General features: G+C 38.1%; 1 protein-coding gene across 2 annotated transcripts in view; it reads left to right on the top strand.

The window, feature by feature from the left end:
* The window catches only part of LOC109840363 (protein PLASTID REDOX INSENSITIVE 2-like), a 23336-nt gene continuing 14057 nt past the window's right edge, over positions 1805-11083 (top strand). For both annotated transcript variants that reach the window (XM_020408984.1, XM_020408983.1), the window contains exons 1-2: positions 1805-2080; positions 2170-2268. In XM_020408984.1, the coding sequence (XP_020264573.1) occupies positions 1868-2080; positions 2170-2268 (312 nt within the window). In that variant the 5' untranslated portion in view covers positions 1805-1867. The remainder of the gene's footprint in view (positions 2081-2169; positions 2269-11083) is intronic.

Below are 11083 nucleotides of genomic sequence, written 5' to 3'. Positions count from 1 at the left end.
ATTTTTCTCATAATTCTGGTCCTCTTATTCCAAACCAAAAACTCCTAAAGCGAAAATATTAAAGTTTTACCCGGGTAGTTAGCCAGGTAAGGATAGTAATAGAGGTTGATCAAAGATCAATTAATTACCTCGTTCCTTGCAGAGCGCGTTACGCAACTCCTAAACCTTGCCTTAGATACCAACTAGTCTAAGAAAACTTGAATCGGTTCACTCAATGAGTTTTTGTTCCTTAACAGTATATAGAAACTTTAAAATATTTCCTGCAAGTATTTAATTTGCCTAGCAATTATACTGCAAACATATGTTAGATAAGGTCGAGGAGGGTTTTACCTTTTGATGTTAAAACCTCATGATTTACATGTCGTGAGAGTAAAAATTTGTTTTGTGGGGTCTGTCAGAACGACTCCGGCTCGCCCCAGCAAGCTTAGAACATCAAGGCTGAGAACGATTTAATTTGTGGAAGAGCTTGAACTTCAGACTCGTGAGGTACTGGAAGGCAAAGAGCCCACTTGCAACATCTTAAAATAGCAATTAAAGCAATAAAAGCAGTTAAAACAATTATAATTACAATTAATTGTAAGTAACTGTTAGAATTAATTAGCAGTAATTATTACAACTTAATTAACAACAATTAATTAAATGTAATAAATGCAATAATTAACAGTTAAAAATCCTCGGATGAACAGTAACAAAAATTTAATTATTATCATTATTTCAACAATACTATTAATTAATAGATAAGCAATTAGCAGAAATATTTTTAATAAACAGTAATTTTTGTTTTATAATGAACAACAATTTCTGATTAAATTGTGAACAGTAATTGTAAATTGCACGTAAAAAAAAAGAGATTCAACAGTGACTTTCGTTTTTTTTCTTTCGGATGAACAAAAATATTTTTTAAAAATGAACAGTGACAGAAAACTTATAATTATTTCAGATTTAATACTTAAGTGCTATATACTCAATCTTCTAGATTGTTGGAAAAAGAATCAAATATTTAAGATTATAGCATGAAATAAATCCGAAATAATATCAAAATAAATGAGAGATAATAAAAATTAGGCCTAACGGGAGCAGTCGTGTATTCACTGTCCTAGAAGATTGAGAACCCGCCTATCACCCTGGTGCGGATGATTCCTCCCCCTTAGCGGTAAAAGCCCTCGGAAACGGCCGGCCTCTGCACTCGGGCGAGAGTGCAGAGCTTCAGCTCAGATGAAGGAAGTTGCCCATAAAATAAAATTAAAATGTAGATGAAAATAATATGTAGGGGAGAAGAAAAACAAGAGAAACTTGTTGTATATTTTTTCTTATGATTTTGAGCTCAACATACGGATATATATATAGGGTTGGAAAAGACGTTACAAAACCCGTAATTAATTCCGTAACGTTCGTCATAATGTATAGCCATTATGCTCATTTTAATTTCTAATTAAAGCATATATTTAATTACAAAATTTATTAGCATTCGGAAAAATTGCCTTTTCTCCAACAAAATATCCAACAAAATATCCAACAAACTTTAGTTTTTTCTGGTTCCTGGAAACTCAAATAAAACTATCTGATCTTTATGCTCAGCGATGAATATTAGGAGAGCGCTCGCTTAGCATGCGAGCGGCACGGGCCATCGTGTTGTTTCCTTTCCTTTTCTTTGAGTTTACAGTTTTTTTTAAACCGCCAAACACGGCCCATGAGGCACGCTATAGCATTTACGTATGGGGTGGGCCGCCATAACTCTCATGGGCCTACACTTTATTTACCTTCAGGGTTTTACACCCTGGGCAAAATTTGCAGATGAGGGCAGAGCAACAACTGACGACCAAAGAGGTTAAAAAACTTCCAACGGCCCTTTGTACGCCCACCAACAATGAGCCTCCTCCTCTTTTCCCGCTCCTGCTTCCTTCCAATTACATCACTTCCCTCTTCCCGTTCCCCATCATCACTTAACCGGATCCAAATACCCAATAAGAACTCGAACCCGAATCCAATATTCGTCCTCTCTAGCCTGAGACCAGCGCTCGCAGCATGGCAACCCCCCAAATACGTGTACCCGGACCCAGACCCCGTATTCGCTGTCGCTGTTGGTTCTCTGCGTTAATTCCTTCATTTCTTTTTTTTTTTCAATTAAATTTATTTTTGGGCCCAGTTTGATTCTTTTTTGAATTGCAGGAGACTGATAAGTTCAAAGATGAGCTGAAGAAGAATCTTTTGAGGAGCAAGGAGAGCTTTGGGGACGACATGGATGACGTCGTGATGGTCTGCGCAGAGGTTGGTTTGGGTTATTCAATTCTTGCATGTTAGGTGTTTGATGTTTTGTCTCAGCGGTTTGGGTGCGCCTTCCGGATTGTTAGCTGTGTAGCATACTGTTGACTGTGGTTTAATGATTTGGATAACAAACATATCATCTTCAAAATTTGTGGCAATATTTTCACTAGGTGCAATATCCCTTGTCGTTGTCCGATACTAAGAACAGAATGACCTATGAATGTTCGGATCCATTATAAGTATGAAACTACTATTGGGATTTAGTTGGAAAAAGGAAATGAGAGACGTTTGGATCCATTATAAGTATGAAACTACTATTGGGATTTAGTTGGAAAAAGGAAATGAGAGACTTTATTGATTAGAATCCACTTTCTGAATCATAACCACCTGCCATTTAATTACAGAAGTTTTTTTTTCTATGGTGAAAAGCTTTTGCAATTTATAGGGGATAATAGTGTAAGTTGTAAAGTGAACCACAACCGTCTAAATGTTATTTTACCAATCATAATTGATGGAGTGGAGTGGTGTATCACTACTAAAAGCGACAACGGAGAAGATTCAAGTTCCATCGCTAACACCTGTTTTATATAGCCTCTAAAGATTTAATGGTCATATATGGTCTAATTCAAACCGATGCATCATTAAAAATTATAGCAATGCATTATGTTTCAATGCCGGCAATGAATTTGTCCTCATGGAATAAATTGATACAAATTTTTTGGCAATGAATGGAGTAAATTATTTGACTTGCCACATGCATCAATAAAAATTATAGCAATGCATTATGTTGCAATCCCAGCAATGAATTTGTCCTCATGGAAGAAATTGAATCAAAATTTTTGGCAATGAACGGAGTATATTATTTGACTTGCCACATGCTAGTAAACTCGATGAAGAAGTAACCTAAAGGAAATTTTTATTACAAATCCAGCAGAATTACCATAGATGGTAGTTTCTGCACTTGAACTTTTTAATTTATGGCGTCACAACTCTACATGTTTAAAACTTGAAAATAATTTCTGTAGGCTGGCTATATAACAGAAAGAACAAATTTATGCAGATCAGTTACTATTTTTGTTATTATCAAGTATTCAACTGCACCACACACAAGTCGAGGAAAATTGCAGTTGCCCACCTGATGCAGATTCAGCCCATCAAACCAATTGTCCGTGATCTCTAATCGCTGATCAAGCTGCTCCTTTCTTTCCCTGAAGTAAGGAAATGCGCTTGTGGCTCATAGGGGTGCATTTGGTCTGGATACGGCTCGTAAATGATAATTGACATATCCATATCCACTTACCCATCACGGGTATGGATATGGTTATGGAATCATGGATATGCCTCGGTGAGGAAACTTAATATCCATATTCGCTAAAATCAGATATAGATACAGAATCATTACAGATATACATGTGGATATATAAGCAGATATGCATGAGGATAAAAACCGGATGTGAGAAAACTAGATAATATTGAAAAAACATAGTTCATGTTAATCCAAAAGTGTTCTTTAATATGTTCGTTATCTGCAAAGCTAAGATTAGACATCTTGATCATCAAAACTAGGGAAATTTTGCAAAATAGACCGTTTTTATAAAATATATAGCAAAATAGACCACTTTGCACTATAATTAGCAAAATAGACCTTTTTTTGGCCAATAGGCCAAAAAGAGGTCGATTTTGAAAAAGTGGGTTCAGAAAACATACGAGACTACTAGTCCCGTATGTTTAGAGCCAACTAATCTAATGGTTAGCGAGCTCAGAAAATATACGGGACTAGTAGTCCCGTATATTTTCTGTCTTAACAAAACGTACGGGACTAGTAGTCCCGTACGTTTTGCAGAGCCATTTTTGCCCTCTGCCCGAGCTCAGAAAATATACGGGACTAGTAGCCCCGTATATTTTCTGCCTTAACAAAACGTACGGGACTAGTAGTCCCGTACGTTATGCAGAGCTTTTTGCCCTCTGCCCAGCAAATCCACGGGACTACTAGTCCCGTGGATTTGCTGGGCAGAGGGGCAACATGCACCAAACATGCACGGGCCTCATTTATCGATTACAACCAAAATTTTCGCCAAAAAGATATCATTTACATTGTATACTATGATAAAAAGTTATAAAATTACAACATCACAACACAAATCTCATCATAGAGTACATCACCACACAAATCCGACGTAATCAACAACATCACAACACAAATCCGACGGAATACACATCACATCCAAAATCCGACAAAAATACACATCACAAATCCATACGATAATTTATATCAGTCTAAGCTAAACAAATCTAAATGTCTCAAGTCGACCCATACGATAATATGTAGTTTAAGATAAACAAATCTAAGGTCAATAAATCCATACGACAATATATATCTTAGTGGAAAAACTAACAAATAAAAAATCCACCCCTCCCCCGTTGTCTCTCTCTTCGCACTCGTTGAGATCGTCGGCGTCCTCCTTCGACTTGGTGATATATTTATTCATATAAAATAGATAATGAGGGTATAAAATTGTAATAAAATGTGATTATCATCTACGTCGGCTTGCATATAGAGTATCGTCAAGATCCACCTGCTCACGACCTTCATGCCGATCCTCATGAGTTTGTTGAAAAGCTCTACGAACTCTCGCCACTATCCGATGCAATATCGATACATGTACTGAATCTCCTGTGGCGGTAGCTATGCCCTCATTTGCAATCTCCTCGACCTCGTCCATAGCATTTATCTACAATTACATAAAAATATTGATATTAGAAACCATAAGCTAACAAGAGATTGACATTCTATGATAATTTTGACAATTTAACTTACCCATCGTCTCTCATCTATCCCTCTTGGTACATATCGGGATTGTTGTGAGCGAATCTCGATTTCGTCGACTGGAGGCGTAGTTTGAGTGATTATCCAACGTCTGGTAATCCCCCAATACCATTTAATGTAATCAACTTCTTCCATCGGAGGATAAAGCTGATTGGCAATATGTTGATGTCGATCATTCCACCTGGCAATGAATGATTGATGTGTGCGCTGCCAGTCAATTTGATGTCCACCTTTAGTCGCCTTTCTCTTTATTTTTTTCGACATATTGTGGAGCATGTTGCGCGAGTCCAAACTGTCTAAACACGCGATCGGGTACGTGCATCTCCACAATCTCGAAACAAACGAGAGGAACTCTGGCCTTCCATATGCCGTGTCCCTCCATACAAATCAGCGGTAGACGAGGTAGGTGAGGGGTGTATGGTTGCCACTCGAACTGCAAAAAAATCCAAATGTTAATATCTCTTTGAAATATATTAATATCATAGAGTACTTCAATTCAAATTCGATACCTGAAAAATTTTCATCCGGTCGAGCTCTCCTCTGTAAAAATCTAATTGCCTAGCCGGGGTCTCATCATAGGCTTTTGTGACATTCCATCTGCAAGAAACGTTTTTGTTCAAAATGTTAAATTTAAAATTAAATACAAATGAGATTCAATTTGACGATTTTTACCTGCAGCCTAGTGGAATATGTCCATCTAACTCTCGGATCTCGCATAATCGTGGTTTCAAAACCAATCTTTCCCATGCCCAAACTTGTAGCAATGTTAAACAACCCTTGAGCTCCTTATTTTGCATTAAAGCAACCTTTGACATTTTTCGATATAGGTATGTTAAAACAGCACTACCCCAAGATAATGTCCCGCACACGTCGAAGTCTTCGATAAGTGGTAACCACCTAGCGTGAGTTCAAATACGTTAGTCATGTATACTAAGAATAGTGAGCAAAAATCAATACTTAATGTTTACTTACCTCAAATGGACTTTATGTTTACTTGAATCGGGAAAAAGAAGCGTCCCGATCATGTGCATAATATATGCTCTCGCATGCTGTTGGATCATCACTTCAGGTGCATCTTGTGGCAACGGGTTTCCAAAACTCTCCTTAAGCCACTTCAATCTAATATACTCTCCAGGCAAGGACTCCGGAGATATTCCTAACAAAGTATCACATATGTCTCGCCAAACATGCCTATCAGTCCCCGTGACACAAGGGCCATCAATGCGAAGACCTAGGATCACTGCTACATCCTGGAGAGTAATAGTTGTCTCGCCGACACGTAGATGGAAAGTGTTAGTCTCCGGCCTCCATCTATCCATCAACGCGTTAAGCAGTGCCCAATCGAGCTTCATCCATTTCAATTTTGAGCAAGTAAGAAAACCAGCTTGGGATACTAGGGCAATGATGCGAGGATCATCAAGTGGCCAGCGCGTATGTCCAAGGCTATGATCAATCATAACCAGCTCTTGTCCTCTCTGCACATAAATGAAAACCAATATTAGATTATAAAAATGAATAAGTAATATGTGACTGTAAATATGTTATCATTACCGATGTAAATGATATGCTCTCCGAACGGTGGCGTGACTGATCATAAAGGACTTCATCATTAACCGGTCCGGGAAGCATCGTGTATATACCTGCACATATAACGGTAACTTATGAGTTTCTGCCAAATCAAATACATATGAACAATGTATCTACTTGCTAAATCAATAACATATAATGATGACATATCATTAATCTAATATTTTACTTACAAATTAATTGCTATCTACTTGCTCTTGATGGACAACGAGACCTATTATGTCCTAATTGATTACATTGCCCACATCGGATTCGTGACGCTACTCCTTCACGACCTTGATCCATGGTAGATCTAATGCGTACGGATTTTGGTCGTCCCGCTTGTCTTTTGTGCTTAGGTGGTAATATATAAGGTATATACAAATCCGGCCAATAACGAGTATCATCGGGAGGATGAAAACTCTCCTTATAAGCCTTCCGATAATGATTTGTTGAATACCAAGCTGAGCAATACCGGTCATAAGGCAATCTAGCACCACCATCTTGATTGGAACTAACCGCTAAAACGTGTTGACATGAGATTTTCTGTAATTGTGGTATACTACAAGTACAACTGCACTTCTGATCGTCGAGATGAACGGTGTATGTACCATCACAATCTTTAACCTCCCACTCATTGTTATTGAATTGTTCGATTCTACATGTTCTCACAGCCACAATCCTTTTCTGCTAAATAATCTCATTTTTTGGAGTGTACTTACTCGTCCAATTTGCACTATCACTACGCCTCTTATTAAAGTATGCATTCAATCTATAAAATGTCCTTGCAACTAAGGCTTAAATTGGCATAGCACGGGCACCCTTAAGTACGTTGTTGAAACTTTCGGAACAATTACTTGTCATCATACAATATCGTACTCCACCATCTTTACATAATGCCCATCGATCTTCGTATTGCGGCTTCAAGTTTTGTTCAATCCAATCGTGGGCTTCAAGTGATATAGATTTAATTTTCTCTCTACAATGCTCATATACCAGTGAGTCAGTTGCACAACCGGCTTGCCATAATAGATTTTGTAAATTGACCTCTCCATGTTTTTTCTTAAAATTAGCTCTTATATGACGCAAGCAATATCGGTGATGATGTGGTGCACTCCACCCTTCGTGCAAGGCTCGTGGAATTCCTTTCATCTGGTCAGAAATAAAGGTAATAACTCGTGGACTTTGAACAGTCGGAATATATTTGTAAATACATTGAAAAAACCGCTTCCAACTCGATGTATCCTCCACCTCCACAACTGCAAAAGCTATAGGAAATAGCCCACCGTTTGCATCTACACCGGTCGCAACCAAGAGCACTCCTTTGTACTTGCCATATAAATGTGTTCCATCGATACTTAAGAGCGGACGACAAAAGGAGAACCTCTGATAGCGGGCCCAAATGCCCAAAAAACCCGTATGAACCTCTCCATTCTGGCGCAACCTCCTTAGACACTATGTCATATATGGTACCCGGATTTTTCCTCATAATTGCTGAAAGGTAATGAGGAAGTAATTGGTAAGATTCCTCCTAATCTCCAAAGATTTTAGTCAACGCCTTCCTCCGTGCATCATATGTTTTAAACTTGGATATTGTTATTCTTTTCATATCATATACCCTTGTAATTATCTGTCCTGGAGTAAGATTAAGTTCCCGCCTAACTTCGGGCATAATTAGCTTTGTGATATAAGAGGAAGTCAAAGTCTTATGATCATAAGTTACAGTCGGATTATAACATGTATGGAGTCCGCAATAACTAGAGATCATAAATTGGCCATTAAATTTTTTCCTAACAGCCGCATTAAGTTTCCATGGACACTTTGAATTTCTATCATCTGCAACACTTGTATTCTCTCTTTGACCTTTCTCATTAAAGTAACACTTTACATGATAGCTAGTTGTGTTGCTTTTCACCGTCTTGAATTTGACCCGGTTTTTGATTGCTCATTCACGTATAGCGAAAATTAATGTTTCCTTGTTCTCGAAAAGTTCTCCTTTTTTGAAAGTAAAGTCCTCGGGTCGATCGAAATTAGGACCAGGATCGACGAACTCAGCTTGTGAGGCATTTATCCACTCATCATTTTGAAACTCTTCTGGCAACGGCTCTTCAGACTCTACATAGTCGTTATTTACGCAATATTCATCCATCCAACTTACGTCATCATTGTTCTCTCCAATTGCATACTGCATACTATCAAGACGTTCGTCCTCTTCAGCATCTTCAGTATCATCATCGGCATCTACATCCTCATCATTATCATCTACTATTATAGAACTCTCCGGTAAATCAATTAAAACATGACCCGGTGAGTTGTAGAACATGTCATTTGACATTGCACCCGACTCATTTTTTAAGCGCATGGCACTTTGAGATAACGAGATTTGATTTTCAAGCATGCGGGAGAACTCTCCATGAGCATAAGAAACTTCAGCAACCCCAGACATTGGAATATTTTCAATAAACAACTCGATTGATATTTGTTTTTCCGCAAATGGTATCATGTTATTCAATTCTTCGTCATTGGTGGTCTCTACAGCAATTGTTCTTTGATCATTTATTGGACAATTACAGAAGACCTTAATGGAATTTTCGACATGATTAATTCTAGTAACTCTGTATATTTGCGCCATCAATCTATCAAAGTTGCAATTTCTCGACAACATGAACATTTTCCTAGAGCCTCCATCGTATATAGGCATATTATTCATTCCAACGCTCAGTTTTCCATTGAATAAGCAAATAATCGGTACTCCATTCGCCATTTTAACTGAAGCATTAAAAATTAATCATAATTATATACTTCTTCTAGATATAAAAATTCATGGAAAAATAAAAATTCAGTTTTTCATAAATTCATCATATAAAAATTATATTTTTTTCCAGATATTTAATCATAATTATATATTTCTTCTAGATATACAACATTAACTAAACAATACAGATAAATTTATGGAAAAATAAAAATTTATACCTTGATTAAATTTCAGATCTCCTCGGCCTCGTAGAGAAGAGACGACGTCGACGTCAAATTTGAGGGAGGAAGAGGTGAGTTGGGTTTAGGGGAGAGAGATGAGGATTGTGGGTCGGATTAGGGATTGTGGGTCGGATTTAGGATAGATGGAGATCGGGTTTGGGACGTTGATCGGCTTGGGAGAGAGTGAGAGCTCGGGAAAGAGAGAGGGGGAGATCTGGAGTTGGAGCTCAGGAGAGAGAGAGGGGGGGGGATCGGGAGTTGGTGCTCGGGAGAGAGAGAGGGAGATGGCGAGAGAAAGAAATTGATTTCAGCGAATGTGCCCTAATTCGAGAGTCATATATAGTCTGCAATTCTACGGGACTAGTAGTCCCGTAGAAATTGTAGAGCCTACATATGTTATGACAAATCCACGGGACTACTAGTCCCTTGGATTTGCTGGGCAGGGCAAAAATGGCTCTGCAAAACGTACGAGACTACTAGTCCCGTACGTTTTGTTAAGACAGAAAATATACGAGACTACTAGTCCCGTATATTTTCTGAGCTCGCTAACCATTAGATTAGTTGGCTCTAAACATACGAGACTAGTAGTTCCGTATGTTTTCTGACCCTACTTTTTCAAAATCGACCTCTTTTTGGCCTATTGGCCAAACAGATGTCTATTTTGCTAATTATCGTGCAAAGTGGTCTATTTTGCTATATATTTTATAAAAACGGTCTATTTTGCAAAATTTCCGTCAAAACTAACATGAAATCCATAATCTAAGGATTAAAACTATGGTAACAATATGATCAGTACATATTCGGAGAGTTTGGATGTGTATCCGAATATTTCACTACAAAACTATATCCGTAACCATATCCTATTGGTTATAGATTTGAATATATGTATCCTAACAGATACAGTTACGCATATTTCATTAGATGCAAATACGGTTTAGCACCCCTATTGCTATGCCTCTGCGTAACCCTCATCCATGATAGGTAGAATCGAATGTTCGAAATCAGACGAGATCGAATGTTCTCTTCTTTCTGGACTGGAAGACAAGACAGCCTGGCTCGCAACCTGGCATATGTCGGTCCGACTATCAATGAATGCGTGTAAGAGGTTGGATAATGAGTCTTCCAAGTGTTCTACTTCTGGGCTCGGTCTGCTTTCCATTCCCAGAGAATTGAGAATGAAAGCCCACTCACATACCCAAGAGTTATGTGGAATTTGGATCAAATATAGCCTGTATCAATCTAAACAGTAGTCCTCTGCCATGTCTTGGGCAAAGTTAGTATTGATTGGATTTTTTTCACTAGTCATGGACATCAAAAGCAGTCCAGTATGAATCTGAAAAAAGGGTTTGCATAATGTGAGGCCTTTTGTTCATTTGTATCAAGCTAATATACTGTAGTAAATAATGTCTTCTTTGTGCTACAGCACATGGCTTGAGAGAGAGGGAGAGC

The sequence above is a fragment of the Asparagus officinalis genome, chromosome 5 (genome assembly GCF_001876935.1).
Source record: "Asparagus officinalis chromosome 5, Aspof.V1, whole genome shotgun sequence".
In the NCBI taxonomy this organism is placed as follows: Eukaryota; Viridiplantae; Streptophyta; class Magnoliopsida; order Asparagales; family Asparagaceae; genus Asparagus; species Asparagus officinalis.
This window is presented reverse-complemented; position numbering and strand designations above follow the sequence as displayed.